At 36.2% G+C, this 21,283-nt stretch overlaps 4 protein-coding genes and 1 long non-coding RNA gene across 6 annotated transcripts; 2 read left to right on the top strand and 3 right to left on the bottom strand.

Annotated features, from left to right (window-relative positions):
* Positions 1–1,163: 1,163 nt before the first annotated feature.
* On the bottom strand, positions 1,164–2,225 carry her2 (hairy-related 2). The gene is made up of 2 exons (XM_039674147.2): positions 2,056–2,225; positions 1,164–1,943 (listed from the first exon to the last, which is right to left on the bottom strand). The coding sequence occupies exons 1-2, from the start codon at positions 2,104–2,106 to the stop codon at positions 1,542–1,544; spliced, it is 453 nt and encodes a 150-aa protein (XP_039530081.2). The 5' UTR covers positions 2,107–2,225; the 3' UTR covers positions 1,164–1,541.
* A 5,396-nt stretch (positions 2,226–7,621) lies between these two features.
* Positions 7,622–8,959, top strand: LOC120480655 (transcription factor HES-5). Its single transcript, XM_039673946.2, has 2 exons — positions 7,622–7,935; positions 8,041–8,959. Exons 1-2 carry the CDS (start codon positions 7,879–7,881, stop codon positions 8,443–8,445), a joined length of 462 nt encoding a protein of 153 aa, XP_039529880.2. The 5' UTR covers positions 7,622–7,878; the 3' UTR covers positions 8,446–8,959.
* A 3,286-nt stretch (positions 8,960–12,245) lies between these two features.
* LOC120480450 (transcription factor HES-5) lies at positions 12,246–14,929 on the bottom strand. Of its 2 annotated transcripts, none has more exons than XM_039673606.2 (3): positions 14,541–14,929; positions 13,210–13,425; positions 12,246–13,116 (listed from the first exon to the last, which is right to left on the bottom strand). In XM_039673606.2, the coding sequence occupies exons 2-3, from the start codon at positions 13,264–13,266 to the stop codon at positions 12,712–12,714; spliced, it is 462 nt and encodes a 153-aa protein (XP_039529540.1). In that variant the 5' UTR covers positions 13,267–13,425; positions 14,541–14,929; the 3' UTR covers positions 12,246–12,711. The 2 variants fall into 2 exon arrangements, with proteins under 2 accessions (XP_039529540.1, XP_088981281.1); XM_089125155.1 differs by having other exon boundaries at positions 13,210–13,290; positions 14,541–14,906.
* Positions 14,930–15,262: 333 nt separating this feature from the next.
* On the bottom strand, positions 15,263–16,603 carry LOC148970492 (uncharacterized). Its single transcript, XR_016148576.1, has 2 exons — positions 16,214–16,603; positions 15,263–16,111 (listed from the first exon to the last, which is right to left on the bottom strand). It is a non-coding gene; the product is annotated as an uncharacterized LOC148970492 (long non-coding RNA).
* A 2,419-nt stretch (positions 16,604–19,022) lies between these two features.
* LOC148970491 (uncharacterized) lies at positions 19,023–19,417 on the top strand. Its single transcript, XM_089124975.1, has 2 exons — positions 19,023–19,097; positions 19,186–19,417. Exons 1-2 carry the CDS (start codon positions 19,048–19,050, stop codon positions 19,415–19,417), a joined length of 282 nt encoding a protein of 93 aa, XP_088981101.1. The 5' UTR covers positions 19,023–19,047.
* The last annotated feature ends 1,866 nt before the right edge of the window (positions 19,418–21,283 follow it).

Here is a 21,283-nt window from a genome sequence, read left to right as displayed (position 1 = left end):
CCAAGCATTTTATTTGTGTTGGGTCACCTCCCCGGCTCCCACAGTAACACATTCTTATATGACTCCCATCAAAGGAGTGTGACACACTTCAGACAAGCGCTTTATGGAGATATGGCTGTGGAGACACACTTCTTTACTCAATAAAATCAAGAGGACTACATGTGAGGGCCTGAGAACACAGTCGCTTTCCTCTCTCATGCAGTCAGTTCCTCTTTCAGCACTTTATGACAAGAAAACCCAAGTGTGAATTATTGTCACACTACTAGAGAATGAAGCAAATTTGAAGCAAATTTGGGTTCAAACAACCCAGCATTGTTTAGAGTGTATGTGTGTGTGTGTGTGCGAGTAATTTGCTCCTTGGGACTCTAACATACATTGTCAGTGAACTTATAAGCATTTCATATTCAATAAATCTACACTGTAAAAAAATATTGATGGTTTAACTTAAAAAAGTAAGTAACCTGGTTGCCTTAAAATTTTAAGTTGATTGAACTGGAAAAAGTGAGTTAATACAATGAAGGAGATTAATTTAACCATCAGAAACTCAAAATGATATGTTATCTGAACTAAATAAATTATTTAAGTTGATTTGACACAAGAAAATATGCTGTGATTACTACACTGTAAAAAATATTGTTGGTTTAACTTAAAAAAGTAAGTAACCTGGGTTGCGTTAAAATTTTAAGTTGATTGAACTGGAAAAAGTGAGTTAATACAATGAAGGAGATTAATTTAACCATCAGAAACTCAAAATAATAAGTTATCTCAACTAAATCAATTATTATAAAGTTGATTTGACAAAAGAAAATATATGTTGTGATAACAAATCTTGAAAATATTTTTTACAGTATACTCGGGTGCAAACTCATGTGGAAAATGTGCATTTAGGGTATTAATTAATTTATGTTTTCTATATTATGAAATACACTATAAAAAATGCTGGGTTGCTTTAACCCATGTTTGGGTCAAATATGGACGAACCCAACCATTGGGTTAAAAATGTAATTTAAATGATCAAAACCAATGTTTGGGTTTGGCACGTTTTTGATCCAAAATTGATTGAAACAACCCAGCATTTCTTAGCTTATCTGGTAAAAAAATAAAAAATTATGACAAATTAAAAATAATAATAATAATAAAAACCCATAAAAAAATCAAATGTGTAGTTTCCGTTTATTTTATTTTTTTTTTTCTATCGAACTCAACATGAGACAATTTTACACACTCCCATCAATATGACAGATTTAACACCTCTAACGGTTACAAATCTCATTAAAAAGATTATTTCAGCAGAAACATACTGAGGTGACAGCCCTCTTTTACAATATGTAAATGAAGTTAATCTCCACACGGGTGAAGTAAAGCGATAGACACACGTGCTCTCCGATTCAGGCATGGGGTAGACTGGTACATTCATGCGTCATGGCAGCTGCTGCCTACGTCAACATTTTATAAAAACAATGTTTTACTTAGGTAGAGAAAACAGTACATTCTCTATGTTTTCTTATCTCTCCTTATTAAGAGGATGATATGAATGAAGATCACCAAGGTCTCCAGAGCGCGCGCTCTCCGGCTATCTGACAGCTGTGTTTACGCGCAGGCGCACTGACACGTTTGGGTCGCTGGGTTCTGTCAAAGTGTCCCTTTAAAGGTGGTTTGTTGTTCGGTTGCTGGTTGTGAAGCGACAGGATTCGCGCAGTCTCCTCTATGCACCTGGAGAATCCGTCCGCGTAGCTCTGCGCATGCGCGTCTGCGTTTGGAGACGCTGTCAGTGGCGATGTGTTGTTCTTCAGGTAAATGACAGCCATCTCCAGGACATCTGCCTTCTCTAGTTTAGAACAGGGCTGGCTGGCTTTTATCTCGGTTTTTAGAAGAACTTTAAGCTGTTCAATGCATCTGTTGATACGATCTCTGCGCATCTTCTCCACCACTGGTTTCCGCAACTTGGGGGAAAAAAAGTTAAAAGTTTGGTTAGACCACTGATTGTAAGTAAACACTCTTGTGAAAAGCATTCAATTGTAATGGAAATGAATTCCTAAAAAGGTAAATACTTACTTTAGTTTTATCACTGCCAGTCTGAGTCACTTTGCAAACACTCGGAGTCATTCTTGCTGCAATCTGTCACTTGGTTGTGTGTGTGCGTTTCTTCTGGACTGGTAAACAGTCCCGTTATATACGCGCCTCTCCTGCGTGTTTTATGTTTCCCACACTTTTGAGCCAATCAGAACGTGGCTGAAAGTTCAATAGGGAAAGTTTAAATTAGCCTGATCCTCCTTTGCTGCAAAACAATAGAGCAAAACAGCTGGAGCGCGTGTGTGCGTGTGCGTGTGCGCACGCGGTAAATGGAAAGCCTGAAATTGCGTGCACGAGCCTTTGACAGCGTGCTTGGCTGTTCCGGCGGGAAAGTAGATGATCAGAGCAGTGAAAAGAGATTATGAGAACTTTCAAATGCTTCCCGCTCAAAATCAAAGGATCCCGCTCAAAATCTCCTTCAGAAAAGATCTTGAACAATTATTTGAAATCCTAACAATGAATAGATCTTTAGCCCTTAATTAACACAAACACACACATATAGCTATGGATGTATGTATAGGCCTACAGTATATAGCATGTATGTGTGTGTGTTTATATATATATATATATATATATATATAGTAGCCTATCCTGTATTATATTAAGATATGCAAAACAACGGAACAGATAGTTTTAATTTTAGGCTATGTGTTGGAATGTCATTTTATAAGTAGCCTTTTAAAGCTGGCTAAATATTATTTTATTTTTCAGATTTCAAATAATTTTACAGGATAACAACGACCAAATGTTTAGCCATTCAGTAAGTATTTGTTTTAGTGTGTTGTATATTATGTTTTATGCTGTATTGACAATGTACATAGGCTATTGTGAGTGCCTTAAAGGAACAGTTCACCCAAAAAATGGCAAATTTCTTTCCCATACTATGGAAGTCAATGGGGTCCATCAACTGTCTGATTACCAACATTATTTAAAATATTTTCTTTTGTGTTTAGCAGAAGAAAGAAACACATACAGGTTTGGAACAAATAAATGATGACAAAATGTCCTTTTTTGGGTGAACTGTATCCCTTTAATGTCAGTTATGCATATGTTACTTATTTTGCATCATCTTATTTAAGATCAAGAAGTGTTTTAGGACAGTTAAGTGAGCCCCTTTAGGATGAATTATTGTTAATCATTGCTCAATATATCCGCAGGGGGGCTGGTCGCCTCATTGAGAGAGCATTACTAATGCGGGGGGGAGTGCGGCACACTTCTATTGGGCCCTATTGAAGAGCTGCTGTGGGAAAGTTGGGACAACACGGGCTCCAGGATTAGACTTTGAAGAGCTCAAAAGCACAGCTGGCTCCTGTGCGCGGGAAAGTGTGGTCAGCAAAGCCCAGCGCTGACAGCCGTTTTGTCCAGCTTTTCACATGCAAGGTTCATGCTCAGTTCACTTGGCTCACTTATGCATGCAGTTGTAAATTGCTTCGGGTAACTATAATGTTATTTTAAACCAATTAGTTGGAGATGCAATCTGTTGACATAATGCACACGGATTGCAACTCATTCATCAACGAACAGGAGTGTTATGAATCTTACTCAGAAAAAAAAAAATGTAATTGCAAAATTTGAGTTTGGTTCCATTTCCATTTGAGTTGCAATGCCAACTAAAAAAAGAAAAAATGCAAAATATTCTTTATTCTGATCTGTGAACAAGTGCATCTCTTGTTCTCTGTCTATCAGGAGGTGCTGTGGTTTAGTTAACCCCAAATTCCGTTCCCACACCAGTTCCCATCTCCCGCCAAAAACGACTGGTAAAGCCACAATACATTCCATCCCACTCTGCAAAAGGGTCTTTGAATGTGGGCGCCCCCTTGTCCAGCACTCTTCTCATTCTCACACACACACTCACACACACAGTGAGGGAAGCAGATGCTCAGCGCTGTGTGCCCAGTGTGAAGTGTCCCTCTCTTCATAAAAACGGGGACCTGGGAAGCCCCTGACCTCCCCTCGCCGGAGAGGAATTCGGGTCATGATGTGAGAGGCATTCCAGCATCACATGCTCTGGCATTCACAGCACAAACGCTTGAAAAGATGCGGTTAGAGCGGGAAAATGTGACATTGTCCAATACCTTCTGCCCCCATTGAAACCCCTGAAGTCTTGCCAGGGTGTTTGTGGTCATTAAAACAAAACGACAAAAAGGAAAGATTTGGAGAACAACAGGGAAGTTGTTGAATTGTGAATTCTCCTTTGGCATAGAAAGACAATATTCAAATGATCTATCTTTATCTAATAGATAGAATAGAATTGTGGCAACAGATTACAAGCAATATTATTAATTCAATTTAACAAATTAGAATTGAGTAATAATTAATCAAATTATTCCTTAAAATGTAACCATTTAAACTGAGTAAAGTTTACCAACACTATCTCACGCCCAATTCGTACGAATTCGGCGAATGATTAAAAAGTGTCGTAATTCGTACGAACTCACTCGTACGAATTAGTAGGATTTTGCTAAATTGTACATATTTTTACGAATTGGCCAATTCGTATGAATTCGCACGAATGACCTAGCCCTTACCCCGCCCCTAAACCTAACCATCATGTGGGTTTATTCAAATCGTACAAATTCGTACGAGTGAGGTCGTATGAATTGTTACGAATTAGCCACTTTTTAATCATTCGTCGAATTCGTAAAATATGTACGATTTAGCAAAATCTTACTAATTCGTAAGAGTGAGGTCGTATGAATTGTTACAAATTAGCCACTTTTTAATCATTCGTCGAATTCGTACGACTTGGTCGTGAGATCGGGTTGAGTTTACAACAAACAAACAGACGTCAAAGATTAATTAAGAACTCTTTATTTTATACGGCCAACATTGAAGACACCTGATGTTAACAAGCAGAATCACGGAAGGAGAAAACCGTAATTTTAAAACAAACACCGATCACCATAATGGTGACTTCAATTTATGTTTTTTTGGTTGTTTTTGTAAGTTTTACTCATTTCAAATGGTTAACTTTTAAGGAATTAATTTGATTAATTATTACTCAATTCTAATTTGTACAATTTAATTAATAATATTGCTTGTAATCTGTTGCCACAATTTTTTGATTAGATAAAGCATATTCATTTTCTATCTATTCATCTCGAAAACATCTGTAGTTTTTCTGCATATGATTTGCAACCTGAGGCTTACAGTGAATGTCCATTTGCATGTAAAGATATGCTGCGACATGCAGAAACGTATTATGCACACACGCTTCCATGTTTGTTTGTGGTCGTGGGATTGTGCGCAGATCAATCTCTCCTCAGGAGCGCGTATACCTGCAGCTTTGAGGTGTGTGTGGGAGAGCGAGAGGCTTTGTGTGTGCAAGCAGAGGACCAGATGGTCTATTGAGAGAGGGAATAATGAGGCACGCTGGATCAGTGGCAGGGTGGGGTGGCTCGCTCAATGGGACTGAAGTGTGGGAAGCAGACACACACCACAGCTCTCACACATTCCTCACCGAGAGACCTGCAGCTGGACACAACGACTGTTTGTGTGTGACACTGTTTGTGTCTTATTATGGCACCAGGGCCTTTATTCCTCTGAATGATGAGAGGGTCTATGGTGGAATGAAGGCTCGTCATTCTCTAAACCATCAGTGTCATCTGTCAGGATGAGTCACTGTTGAGAAATGTGAGTCTGAGACGCTGAAGAAAACAGCAAGTTTCCCTCCAAAAAAAAAACAAACAAAACATCTGGCATATGGTGTCCATTGATATTGTTGATGATTTGAGTGTCGAGAAAATGTTTTTGTATTGGTCCAAAATGAGTAAAATAAAATAAAAGGGTAACACTTTATTTTACAGTGTCATACGTGTAGTTAGTAATAACTATTAATTATTCATAATTACAAAAGCCTAAACCAGTACTTATAATTACAGTAAGACACCTTAAAATAGTGTAATCAGATATAACATTAAGCATAGAATGAAATTGAAGATACTATTATAAATTCAGCAGTACCTCTGTGGTAAGAGCGATTTATTTTAGTATTATTTACAAAAGTAGAGCAGACTTTTTTAATTGCATTTTATTTTTATTACGTTTATCATTGTAACGTAATAACGTTTTATTTTATTAAATAAAATTTTATTTTATTTAATTAAATAAACTAAATAAAATTAATTTATTTTATTTTATTTATAAAATAAATTAATTTTTATTTAATTTTATTCATTAATTAAATAAAACTATATATTTTCCATTTAATTTTATTATTCCTTTTGCTTCACAATAATTATAAAAAGAAAAACATCTTTTATTTCATATTGTTATTAAATTAAATCATTGCAGTTTATTACTTTATATATGTAATTATATAACTTTATATTATATATAAATTAGTACCGTCAAATCTATTTAATTACAATTAATCACATTTAACATACAAGTATATATGAAGAGTTAAGATGCAAAAGCCTCTAAGTGCCATTGGAAATTTTCTTCTAAAATGAAAGCTTATATATTCAAGTTCAGTAATTTCACTTAAATGACAATTAATAGGTAATCCTCATTGCAATTTAAGTGAAATTACTGAACTTAAATACACATGCTTGATAAAAATGATCATTCTAGAAGAAAATTTCAAATGGCACTTAGAGGCTTTTGCATCTGAACTCTTCATGTATATATATATATATATATATATATATAAATAAATACACGCATATAATATACATGTATATACACACATATATAAACAAACTTAGATGTGATAAATCGATTTGACAGCCCTAATATATCTATACGGATTTTTATGGTTTTTATTATCATTATTTTTTACAATGCAAAAAATTAAGATTAATACCAAAAATCGTTTGGGTTTTATTATAATAATGTTCCAGTTTTTTTTATTTTAATTTTTTTAGTAATTCCACATTCAAACTGCCCCTGTCAGGCTGCGCCTCTGCTGCAGATGTTTCCGCACATGCTCATGGATGATGGGACGTGTGCGGGAGGGCGAGTATGAGCAGGTGATGCGAGCCGAGGCCGGTGAGAACACACACGCGTCCCGCCGCCTCTGATCTGAACGGCAGTTCAAAGGGTGTTTGTGGAGGGACAGAGGAGGGGCTCCAGCTATTGACTCCAGAACGTGTGAGCAGGAGCCAGCCTGGGTTTCCCACACTATCTGTCCATTTATTACCCAAAATTCTCTCAGGGCGGCGGGAGGGGGGGCCTGGAACAATAGAAGTGTGCCATCCTTGAGAGCACGGGATAATTGTGCTTAATTGACATTCACAGTGAATGCATTCCGGTCAGTGTGTGAAGATTGAAGAAGTTTGTTGGAGCCATCACAAAAAATATTTTCTTATAAAAATATGCATGTATTTATGGTATGGTACTATAAGTGTAATCTAATCTACAAAATTTGTGCAAAAAGATCATTTTTCAATCAGCCAGCTGTATCTGTCTTTCCCCGATAAGGTGTGCAACGTCTTATCTATACGTCCTTAGCATCCCTTGGGAAATTATCATATGTCTACAGTCCCCATCTGCAGAAGCCTTATCAGTGAGCAGCGATGTTCCCAGGTAATAAAAGTACAGCAACCTGCCTGTGTTGTGTTCGGTGTGTGGAAGACTATTCCCTCTGTGGGAGCCCTGAGGCCAGTTAACCATGAAATAATTGATGCCTCTTCTATTGTTGAGGACGCCTCACCCACTGGCCTCAGAGTGTGGGAAAGCTAATCCTGACTGGGACTCATGGCTTTGTAATGCTAATGAGCTCCTATAAATAGAGGAGCACGGCCCTCATTCCCAACACAACCAACTTGCTCTCCTCAGAGGAACATCTCTCCATCTGAAAGAATGGCTCCAACTTACACGAATGACTACTCCAAACTTTCCAACAAGGAGAAACATAAAGTGAGTATTACCTACCACTTAAAAATCGATTGTTTTTCTTTTATTCTGTGATGAATGTTGATCAAATGAAGCAAAGAACTAAGCAAATGTCTCTTTCCTCAACAGTTAAGAAAACCCGCAGTGGAAAAGATGCGCAGAGATCGCATCAACAGCTGCATCGAGCAGCTCAAATCCATGCTGGAGAAGGAGTTCCAGCAGCAGGACCCCAACACCAAACTGGAGAAAGCCGATATCCTGGAGATGACGGTGGTCTTCCTGAAACGGCAGCTGCAGAACAAGACTTCAGCTCCACAGAAAGCCCACTTTGACGGCTATTCCCAGTGTTGGAGGGAAACCATGAGCTTCCTATCGGTCAACCCCAAGGCGGACGCTGTACGTCAACATCTGAACCACTGCCAAGAAGCCCAGAGATCAGCTAAAGACCTCATCCACTCGTCTCCAGCTTCCCATCAGCCCACCAAGGTGAAGCAGGAACCATGTGCCCACAGACCGCTCTGGAGACCCTGGTAGAGACTCCAGGATCAAAGACTTTCACATCGAAACTAGATGGTGGTTTTACCATCTCTTATATTGTAGGAGATAAACATTTCCATATTTCTAGGTTCATTTCTTTTGAAAGAATGTCTTTTATGGTACTTCACGCTGTGAAGTTTGTGGAAGGAAATGGGTTTCACAATTCCATATTTCTATGTTCATTGCAAATATCGCTTCATATTGAAGTTTCGATTGTTTTACTCTTAATAAGAGTTTCTTTATTGCTATTATATTAGCATGACATTCACCTTGAGTGAATATGTCTAAAGGTGTTTTTTTCCAAGTTCTAATGTTGTTTGGCTTGCAAACAGTGATATTGCTCAGAATCTGAGCTCTTTGTACGGTCCTGATGGACGTTCATTTGATACAGCCTTTTGTGAAGGCTACAGAAAGACAATATTTGTTCTAGTGATGGCACTCCGGTGCATTGAAACATTGTAGACACTGTGTGTCTAACATTGCCTTTAATAAAAGCAGTTAATTACTAAAAGTCCTTTGATTCATGTGTACTGTGTATATATTGTCCTAAATAAATAGCAATGAAGTTCCCACACTCTTAGAAGAAAAGGTTCTATATAGAACCTTAAAAGGTTCTATCAGCGCTACGTATTTGAAACCCCTAAAAGGTTCTATACACTCTTTAAAAAAGGGTTCCTCTGGGTTCTATATAGAACCCTGGGGTTCCATACTTGGCCAATAGAACCTTTTACCAAAAAAAAAAAAATGGTTCTATTGGAGTTCTATATGAAGCAGGGGATGGAACCATTTCTGGTTCTAAATAGAACCATTTCTTCTAAGAGTGCACATAAACATTCACCAAATTATGCTAAAAGCAGTGTACAGTTCTGTTCAGCACTGGGCAAATTGTAATAGAAATATTTGCATGCATTAGATATATTTATAGTATTGCACACAGCTAAATAATCATGTAGAATGATAATTAGTCTCATATCTTGGTTTTTATCACTTCAATATATATATAAGTTTGGAAATACCAGAACATGTTTAAGATGTAATATGCAAATCATTGCTTATCATTATTCAGGGTTAGTTAACTAAAATCATAAAAACATATTTGTAACTGGAATAAAATATAAACTTTTTATATATAAATATAAACTTCTTAACATTTTATTTTAGCGAACCCATTTCTCATTTTCATTTAAGTTTAACTTTAACTTCTAAATATTAAAAAAGCCACATTGATGTATGATAAGATTGAATATTAAATAATTGAGTACAAATTGGTTTTATATTCAGTAACAACATTTTGAGTTGCTGACCTCCAACCTCAGAAACACTTGTTGACTTTAAAAGAGGCAAACTTTTTTAATTATGCAAGATTGATGCATTACTTTATTCAATTATTGCTTTAATGTAACATTTTTGTGTCATTAAAAAAGTATATAGGGTAGCCCACAGCAGGTTTCTTTCTCCTAACATGATTTTATCACCTATAAACACTATATGCTGGAGTTCAGACTGATGACACACAGACATGCTCCATTTACAATCCTTTGTCCTCATGGGTCTGAAGCGTCTGATGCTTTCCCACACTCATGGGCCAATCACAAGGCTGTCTGAAACACTTGATAACATCAGCAGCTTGGACCTGAAGAGGACAAGAGGAGGAGGAGGGCGATTCTGAAAGGGGATCTAAGACACTGTGTGTGTGTGTGTGTTACACCGATCCTGATTACACTGGCTGACACCCTCAGAAACCAAAGGATTCCCACTACTGTAAACTCAACGGAGGCACATGGCCATCCTGACGTCTACTGTATTTGCCCTAAAGTCCCATAAAATGCGTCTCACCTTTACTGTATGTGGTGAGAAAAGTGTGTCAGCACTTTAAATACTTCTACCCGCATCCTCAAATCTCAGCAAATAATTCTGTTCTGAACTTCGCTTTATTTAACTTAAGTAGAAAACTGCATGTTGCATGCATACTAATAAAGTATAATTGCATGTAAGTGTACAAATTATCGAATGATGTATAGGTATATCACATCAACAGTTCATAACAATAGTATTTTATACAACATGTAAAAAAAAATAGATTTACACAGAAAATATTTTATTTAAATTAAATACTTTAGTTAAATGCATATCTATAACCTGTCATGGTAAGCCTATATATATTTATCTTTTTTAGTTATATATACTTTTTCATGTTTGTCTTCCTTTTAGTATGTTAATTGTTCCGAAGCCATATTACCACCTTGTAGAAAATACAAGTCACTGTAAAAAATATTTTCAAGATTTGTTATCACAACATATTTTCTTTTGTCAAATCAACTTTATAATAATTTATTTAGTTGAGATAACTTATTATTTTGAGTTTCTGATGATTAAATTAATCTCCTTCATTGTATTAACTCACTTTTTCCAGTTCAATCGACTTAAAATTTTAAGGCAACCCAGGTTACTTACTTTTTTAAGTTAAACCAACAATATTTTTTGTACAGTGTAGTAATCCCAACATTTTTTCTTTTGTCAAATCAACTTAAATAATTTATTTATTTCAGATAACATATAATTTTGAGTTTCTGATGATTAAATCATTCTCCTTCATTGTATTAACTCACTTTTTCCAGTTCAATGAACTTAAAATTTTAAGGCAACCAGGTTACTTACTTTTTTAAGTTAAACCATCAATATTTTTTAAATACAAGTAGAAAATAGTTTCTGAAGTATAAAGAACTTTAAAACTGGCATGACCTGTAACAATACATCACTTCAAGTTTGCAACAAGTAGATTCAAACAACAAGTGAATGGCTGTTTCCCAGGGGGCTCAGATTTGAATTAGGGGCAATAGAAGGGAAGGGTCAGGATTCACACCACCATTCCTAATGGATGATTTAGTAAGGCACACTTCCTTAATGTCGGATCTGAAACGGGAGCCAGAGTCGCGGGTGTGGGAAATCCTGCGAGAAGCCGGCCCCACACATGATGGGAGACGCCCCCCCCCCCCCCCCCCCCCCCCCCACACACACACACACACACACACACACACACACACACACACCAGCTGTCTGATGAAACCAGAGTTGACAGCACACAGTGCCTATTATCAAGGGTTTCAGAGTACAAACACCAACATTAAGCCCCTGCGTTCTTTCTCACACATTGAACTCTATAATCATGCTCCTGGTACACACTCAACTAAGACATATGGCACAGATTACATTATCTATTTGTTTTAAAAATGCTTAAAGGGCATTGGACATATTTTAAAGCTGACATCATTAAGACATCATTCATCCTGATCATCAAATATAGATATTTCTAAAGTTATATATTGGCTGCTACGTCACTGACGTTGAACGTGATTTCACCAAGTGCAACAGGTTTTTTTTATGTCAAGTTTAGGCTTACAAACAGGATTAGGTGCTTCTACGTCAGTCTTAATCATCTATTCCCTCTGATGTTAGGGGTAACTTATGGGTAAGGTTAAGTTTAGGGGTATAGGGATAAGATTAAATTTATCTTACTAAGAAAAATTCTGGTTTACACTCATCTAATAGTCAAAATAAAGGGTTGTTATTGTAAGGGTCGTTTTTGGAAAACATACCCAGATAGATTGATCCACAACTCTAAAAGAGTTCGTCATTCAGGGAAAAGTGTAAATGGACTCCCATTAGCTGAAAAGGAGACCACTTGACAACCAACGCGAGTGTTTGTTAAAAAAACACTGTTTACATTTCAAAAGTCTATTAATCAGACATGCAGCATAAAGCATTTGTTTTGAGTAATCAATTAGAGGAAAGCAGGATTGTTTATATTCAAATAGTGTTTATTTTATGTGACCGTATGTTTGCACAATTAACATATGTCACCATATATTAGAAACAAGTGAAAATCACATCCTTCATAAGAAGAAACAATACAATTTGCATTTACAAACAGTGATAAAACATTGCAAATAATTACTTAGTCATCGACTCCACAGGAGTTAAACCTCGACTCTTCATCGTGAAGATTATTAATACTTATATTACTGTCCATCCATGAGGAAAACTAGAGGCAACCTCTGATCATAATACAATCATCTGTCGAAGGTTAGACTTTCACATTGTGAAACCCATTTAATTCCACAAACTTCACAGCGTGAAGTACCATAAAAGACATTCTTTCAAAAGAAATGAACCTAGAAATATGGAAATGTTTATCTCCTACAACATAAGAGATGGTAAAACCACCATCTAGTTTTGATGTGAAAGTCTTTGATCCTGGAGTCTCTACCAGGGTCTCCAGAGCGGTCTGTGGGCACATGGTTCCTGCTTCACCTTGCTGGGCTGATGGGAAGCTGGAGACGAGTGGATGAGGTCTTTAGCTGATCTCTGGGCTTCTTGGCAGTGGTTCAGATGTTGACGTACAGCGTCCGCCTTGGGGTTGACCGATAGGAAGCTCATGGTTTCCCTCCAACACTGAGAATAGCCGTCAAAGTGGGCTTTCTGTGGAGCCGAAGTCTTGTTCTGCAGCTGCCGTTTCAGGAAGACCACCGTCATCTCCAGGATATCGGCTTTCTCCAGTTTGGTGTTGGGGTCCTGCTGCTGGAACTCCTTCTCCAGCATGGATTTGAGCTGCTCGATGCAGCTGTTGATGCGATCTCTGCGCATCTTTTCCACTGCGGGTTTTCTTAACTGTTGAGGAAAGAGACATTTGCTTAGTTCTTTGCTTCATTTGATCAGAATAAAAGAAAAACAATCGATTTTTAAGTGGTAAATAATACTCACTTTATGTTTCTCCTTGTTGGAAAGTTTGGAGTAGTCATTCGTGTAAGTTGGAGCCATTCTTTCAGATGGAGAGATGTTCCTCTGAGGAGAGCAAGTTGGTTGTGTTGGGAATGAGGGTCGTGCTCCTCTATTTATAGGAGCTCATTAGCATTACAAAGCCATGAGTCCCAGTCAGGATTAGCTTTCCCACACTCCGAGGCCAGTGGGTGAGGCGTCCTCAACAAATCAAATCAAACATTGGCTGTACAAATCCCATAGGACTTACAATTTACCTTATCTGGTTTCAATTGATCAATAGGTCAATCACTCTTTCAAAAATTAAATTGAGTTTGAGTTTCATGCATCTTTAATTTTTTTTAATCTAAAGAAAATTCAGTGCTGGGAATATATAATTTTGCTTTAAAATTTTAATATTTTATATTTAATCGTAAAACGTTATTTTTTACTGAAACTAAGATGTTGCTTAAAAATTAAGTAATAATCTGATATTATCTCAAGAATTATTATTACATTATTCCCCAAGTCACTGTACATTATTCGTTAATAATAATAATATCAATAGTGTCTGTTAATAATATCTGTACACGTGTGGTATTTAATCAGAATATTTCACTGATTTCTATCATATTCTCTTCATATCAAAGCAGGGTCTTTATCACAAAACATTTTCACCTCCGATAAAATGAAAGGGAAACGAAATGAAATGAATCACGCAGGTGCAGGTTATTTGTTAAAACCACATGAAAATCAGCATTTCTTTGGAGACGCTCTGTAATGAACATCAATGCAATAAACTGGGACCTGAGGCTGATGCTGGGAAAGTCCGTTTACATTGGAGCAATGACACCTCAGCACTGATCAAAGACTCTGTCTGAAGCGTGTCTATCTGAATCACGCCGAGATGTTGCTCTGTAAACACTACTGGACTTCTGAGCAAGAGTCAGGCACACTTTTAGTGGCCCGTGGCCGTGTTTTCCCACAGCGGGAGAGGAAGGATACTCGCGTGCTATAAAACCACCGTTACCAATGGATTTAAACTCGCGGCTCCTGGTCCTCTCTGATTGGCTGGCAGTGTGGGAAAGCACGCGAGGCGCGTGAAATAAGCGTTACCTCAGGTAAATACAGAAAAACGCTGCACTTCATGAGTAGGCTACAAGCCTATGAATAAAAGATGATTTTACACTAATTGCTTTTTAAATCTTTGTATAATGACACCAGTCAGTCAAAATCAAGGTCGTGCGACATATTATATCATGAGGACAACAAAGTAATCACGTCAAATCTCTAACACCTCTCTCTTTCACTTGAAATTTTACTGGAAAAAAACTTACCGTTTTTCCTTTTACGTCTACGCAGTTTGAAAAGATGGGGAGAGACAGCATCAACCGCGGTATCATACATCTGAGAAAGTTGTTTCACGAAAATACACAGATGCCCGAGCGGCAGTTCATTAGACACGACAAAGCCGATATTGTGGAGATGACAGTTGATTTTTGAAAACAACGCGCCAATTCCAACTATGCTCGTCACGTGTCACTCCACGCAGACCTTAAGGCCGATGACAGAGAAGCGATCAAAAGATTCACGTGCTGCAAACGACCAATCAGATGCAATTAATGGCCTCCACGCAGAGTAGCTTGCTGCACAGATCAAAAACACCATGGAAAAGCAATTAATTTAGAGTTTTTATCAGATGTCGACTGTGTAAGAGCCATTATGCTCTATTTAAATGTCTGTTGTAGTACCACTTGGAAACAATAGGTGGAGTATGGGTTTAATTAGCTAAATAAGTCACCAGACAGCAACGTCAGGTGTAATGAAGATGGTAGGCTAGTTAATGATTTTTGACCGTGTCAGGATCATGTTGGACATGCTAACTGGTGATTGCAATGTGTTTGAGCATCAGAACTGAGACAAATAAAGTAGATTTGCTGGACTGGAAGTTTTTGTTATTTAATCAACGTATTTTGTTGTAAACGATATCACTTATTAAACATTCCTTGCATTAAAAATGTTGTGCTCATAAGTTTCAAACCCAGTGAAAAGCAAAAAGTGATTGAAGAGCATTTTAATTTATTAGGCTATCTCAAGAAGATATTTTAGCCCTCTGCAGTGTCAAATACACAAGTAGGCTATATTGATACAATACAACTTCATAACATTTTCATCACATAACAAGCCTTTATGAAAGGAATGGGTTCATTAAACAAACCTGTTCCAAAAAAAGAACTGCTTACAACATAAATTGACAAGATTTGTCCAAACATGCTCACAAAAAATGAGATATAATACTCATTGTGAGGTTTTTTAAAATAATGAAATCTTGCTTCAATGTAAAGCACATATTGAGATTACTTAAAATAAGTAATAGAACCCATCAAAACAGATGGAAAATAACATTGTTTCTATAAACAGAAATATTTTTAAACTGATTCATGTTAAAATCATTCAAGTTGGAAGCATTCAAACAGCTGAATAAATAGCTTGCACATATAATGTAAAGCAAAGTGAAGCAAAGCCTTCACTGTATCAACATACTTTATAATACAATTTTTTTCCAAAAAGAAATTGTATAAACACTTTCTCAAAAAGAGAAGAGTCTATAGTAGTGTGAGCTGCTGGTCGCTGTGAGATCTGGCACGGCCTCCAGGTGGCGCTCTTGTTGAGCTTCATCTCTTCGCTGAAGGTGTTCTGGTCGAGACACTTTTTGACTTCTGGAAGAGCTTCGGTCTTCATCTCATCTCTGGATCTCACGGACACACCAGGAGAAGCCTTGATTGACAGCATGTGAACTGGAATCGTCTCCAGGATTTGTGCTTTCTCCGGCTGGGAATCAGGACCTCTGGAGCCATGATGAGATGAGAGCATCTCTGCACATCTTCTCCACGATTGTCTTTCTCAGCTGCAGATGGAGACAGAAAAGCGTCAGGAAAGTGTCTTGGAATAAGCAGTGATGGAGAAGAGTGCGATGTAATGTTGCTGGAAGGAGGATCATGTGATGTACCTTGTTGTTGAGAGGGAGATGCTCCTTTGAGATGATTGTAGGTGTCATGTCTGGATCTCTGTGCAGAGCGAGTCTGATTCACAGCGGCTGCAGATCCTCTATTTATACTCACAAATCTCCATATGAATGTGTGAGGCTTGAGCTTGTTGGACTTTCTCACAGTTTGGAGCCAATGGAAGAGCTCAAGCAGACAATGAGGGATGTGGGCCGCCACATGCTCAGGGGCTCGAAGGGAAAGTCCTGACCCGGTGTTCACATTAATGTCACTTTATCAACACACACCCTTCATAATCGATTTCATTTTCCCTAGAAATGTTAGAAAACAAAAACTCTTCAGTGTTGTCAACCATAAACATGCAATGCAATTTTAAAATATATATATTTATAATATACTTTAGTTAGATTGCTCATAATCAAATTAGTGCATAAAATGCACACAAGCTGCTGCCGTTCAGAATCAGTTGAACTGCCCTTACGAAAAAGAAGTTTATTCAAGTGTGCCATTAGTATACTTCTTTTAAACTAAAAATAAGAAAGTATACTTTCAGTTTATTTTTCCTGTACTTCAAATTACACTTAAGTGTACTAGACTTATACTGAGAGAAAAGCAAGTATATTTGTCCTGTTCTTGTACTCAATCTTTTGATCCAGAAATACTTAAAAGTATAATTAAGTATTCAAAGTATACTTGTATAAGTATTACAGTAAAAAAGTAAACTACTAGTATACCCATAAATTCACTTGCAGTACACATGGGATACATAATTATGAACTAGTTGTGCACTTACTGTTACACTTATAGTACACTACTTTTGTGTACTAAAAGTGGGCCAATTTAGTCCCAAGCGGTATTAAAATAGTACACTTACAAGTTTTCTTCTAGTACATAGTGACATTAGTATACTTACTACATAATGTATACTTAAAAATATACTTGAACATTACTTAAGTATACTACATAAAATGAACTTGAAATATACTTTTTTCATATACTACATAAAATGAACTTGAAATATACGTCTTTTTCGTATACTACATAAAATGAACTTGAAATATACGTCTTTTTCGTATACTACATAAAATGAACTTGAAATATACGTCTTTTTCGTATACTACATAAAATTAATTTGAAATATACTTCTTTTTCGTATACTACATAAAATGAACTTGAAATATACGTATTTTTCATATACTACATAAAATGAACTTGAAATATACTTCTTTTTCGTATACTACATAAAATGAACTTGAAATATACTTCTTTTTCATATACTACATAAAATTAACTTGAAATATACTTCTTTTTCGTATACTACATAAAATGAACTTGAAATATACTTCTTTTTCGTATACTACATAAAATTAACTTGAAATATACTTCTTTTTCGTAAGGGTGCTGTAATGGTTTGCAGTGTAGGTCAATGTAACAAGATATTTTAGTGAAGCAGGTGTTCTGTGTTTACCTGTTCTCAGGCTAGTGTTTCACACACACACACACACACACACAGCTGGCTCGTGGCATAATGTGGACCCCGATCACACGGCCCGGCGCTCCTGGAGCTGGTGGGAGCCGCAGAGACACACGGCTTCCCACACTTCTGTATTCATCACATTAAACCCCTCACACAATAGAAGTGTGTCTGTTCCCACAGGGCTCGACTAACTAGGCTTCTGCGGGGGGGGGGAGCTTAATGGACGCTATTACATTTTGGTTTTGATTCTATACAGTATTTACTCACTAAATGTTTTGTGAGCATTTCAGTAATGCATTTTAATATTTTTTTGGGGGGTAAAGTGTCTGGAGAAGCAACGTTCAAATGCACTATTTTAAAATATTCAATAAAAGTTTTGTTTTTTTTACAGTAAGTGCAAGTGAATATTGATTTATAGAATAATAATATTTGATGTAATAAATCCATTGCATATTTCAGCATATTGGTTATGAATGTGTTTTCGTGATGTATATTTTATCCATGCATGAAATGCCTACAGAAGCTATATTGTTTTTCTTTTTTAATTATCTTTTAAACTGTTTAAAAAAAATTAAAGATTTGTTATCACATTTTTTCTTTTGTCAAATCAACTTAATTTATTTAGTTCAGGTAACTTATTTTTTTGAGTTTCTGATGATTAAATGATTAAATCAATCTCCTTCATTGTATTAACTCACTTTTTCCATTTCAATTAACTTGAAGTTTTAAGGCAAACACACTGTAAAAATGAATATCTAATCAATTAAATTGTGGCAACAGATTACAAGCAAAATTATTTATTAAATTGAACAAATTAGAATTGAGTAATAGTTAATCAAATTAAAATTCAAATTAATTCTAATTCGTACAATTTAATTAATAATATTGCTTGTAATATGTTGCCACAATTTGATTGATTAGATAAAGCATATTATTTTTTTCAGTGCAGGTTACTTAATTTTTTTAAGTTAAACCAACAACATATTTTTTTACTTCAACATGGATTAAAAATGAAACAACATTTTTTTTACCCCCAACTATACATTTAGTCTGTGACTGAACACATACCGCAAATATTTTCCACAAATCTCCATTGCTAATCTGAGTGTGAGAACATCAGAATCGGGAGTCCTCATGACTCTCCCCCGGCTGACCCTCCAGATGGCACTAGAGAAAAAAAACCCACCTGTCCACTAAAGAGCTCAATTAAAAGACCAATGCAAATTATGGCAAGCCTATTGTTCCACGTTTCCCTGCTCTCTGATTGGCTGGATGCAGATATGCTTTGGTATAAAAGTGGACCAGATCGAGGGTCTTGTGTGGCTTCAGATACTTAATCTCTTGCACAACCGAAACTCAAACATGCCTGCCTACATGGACATCACCCCTCAAGACAACGCTCACCATGCCAGGTAAGAAAGGAACAGAAATACTTGCAATCGAGTCATTTTAATCTATTCTCACAAACAATGACACTAAAAATGTTCTCTTGAATTCCAGGTGCAAACTGTACAGCTTGGAGAGAAAATGTTTCAGCAAAGTGGAGAAGCTGAAATCCTCTTTCGAAGACCACCTCCATCACGGTATCCCTGCGTCCGACATTTTGGAGAAGACCGTGTCCTTCTTCAGCTCGAAAAAGGCTTTAATCTTCCCGAGCGGCTACTCCAGGTGTTCTCGAGAGATTCTGCGTCTCTCTCCCACTCCAGATCAAGACGTGACGCCGTTGTTCTGAAGTGAACGTCCATCACAGACTGACCTGCAATGGAAAGGGTCAACAAGCCAAGCACTTGATGTGATCTGATCTTCTGTGTTAGCACATCTACCTCAGAGGAAAATAGCACTTGTTTGGACTTTGAATAAAGAATATCACCTGAAGCCGTGCATTGATCGTGATGCGCATCGGAGGACGTGTTGTGTGCATATAACTGTATTTTTCTCTTGAGGAGAAATGCACTGAATGTTTTGTCATGCTCTCTTTTGGAGGACATGCAAAAAAAAAAGAACTTTATTTCATTTTTTAAAGATACAGTGTATCATTAGATTACATTTGTGATGATTGATTGTTTTTAATCAGTTGTGTAATGCTCTCAAATGTTTCTGTAAAATAAATGATTTTTGATTGCATTCATGTCATCATGTGATTTTTATGCTGAACCTGACAAATGTTTATTTGAATTAGGGCAGGTAAAAAAAAAAAACACTTCTAAAACACACTGTAAATCCATAAACCTTTTTTTTTCTGAATCCAAACGTAAAACCCAAACAAATCCTGTCATTTTAAATTTACCAAACCACTAATTTACCTATTGAATACATGTACACGGGTATAGGAGACAGATAACATGCCTATGTCACATTAGCATTTAGAAGCATTGAAGGCGTTATAGGAAACAAGTGGAAAAGGTCAAAAGATGCAAATACGAAGCCATACAGATTATTCATATAAATGCCTATATAATGTACTAACAATGAGCAATTCATTTGTTACCGTATTTATTAATCTTTGCTAATGTTAGTTAATTAAAACACAGTGATTCATTGTTTGTTCATGTTATAGGCTCACGGTGCATTAAAGGGATAGTTCACTTTGTAATTAATTTTTGGTATGTTTTATCTTACCTCAAGGGCATCCAAGATGTAGGTGTCTTTGTTTCCGCAGTATTTTCAATTTTGGTATTTTTAGGTCAAACCGTTCTTGTGTGTCAGTCATATAATGGAGGTCTATGGTCACCACCTCAAAGAGCATGCACAGAGAAGTCCAAATTAAACATGATTTAATGACTCGTAAATGCAAGTACACGTTGATGGCCTAAGACACGAAACGAGCGGTTTGTGTGAGAAAACGAACAGTATTTAAATTGTTTTTACCAGGTGGTGACCATAGACCTCCATTATATGACTGACAGACACGAACGGTTTGACCTAAAAATATCAAAATTGAAAATGCTGTGGAAACAAAGACACCTACATAAAACATATCAAAAATTAATTTCAAAGTCAACTATCCCTTTAACTAATGTTAACAAATATAATTTCTGATTTTAATAATGTATTAGTTAATGTTGAAATTAACATTAACTAGGATTAATAAGTGCTGTACACTGTAAAAATGAATATGCTTTATCTAATCAAAAAAAAATTGTGGCAACAGATTACAAGCAGTATTATTAATTAAATGTAACAAATTAGAATTGAGTAATACTTAATCAAATTAATTCCTTAAAAGTTAACCATTTAAAATGAGTAAAACTTAAAACAACAACCAAAAAAAAAAAAAAAACATAAATTTAAGTCACCATTATGGTGATCAGTGTTTGTTTTAAAATGACGGTTTTCTCCATCAGTGATTCTGCTTGTTAACGTCAGTTCTTCAATGATGGCCATATAAAATAAAGAGTTCTTAATTAATCTTTGACATCTGTCTGTTAGTGAGATATTTTTGTTAATTTTTTTTGGTGTAAACTTTACTAATTTTAAATGGTTAACTTTTAAGGAATAATTATTACTCAATTCTAATTTGTTATATTTAATTAATAATAGTGCTTGTAATCTGTTGCCACAATTCCATTGATTAGATAAAGCATATTCATTTTTACAG

The sequence above is a fragment of the Pimephales promelas genome, chromosome 21, assembly GCF_988280905.1.
Source record: "Pimephales promelas chromosome 21, fPimPro1.hap1.1, whole genome shotgun sequence".
NCBI classification, from domain to species: domain Eukaryota; kingdom Metazoa; phylum Chordata; class Actinopteri; order Cypriniformes; family Leuciscidae; genus Pimephales; species Pimephales promelas.
Note: the sequence above shows the minus strand (reverse complement) of the source record. Positions and strands in the feature narration are given on the sequence as shown.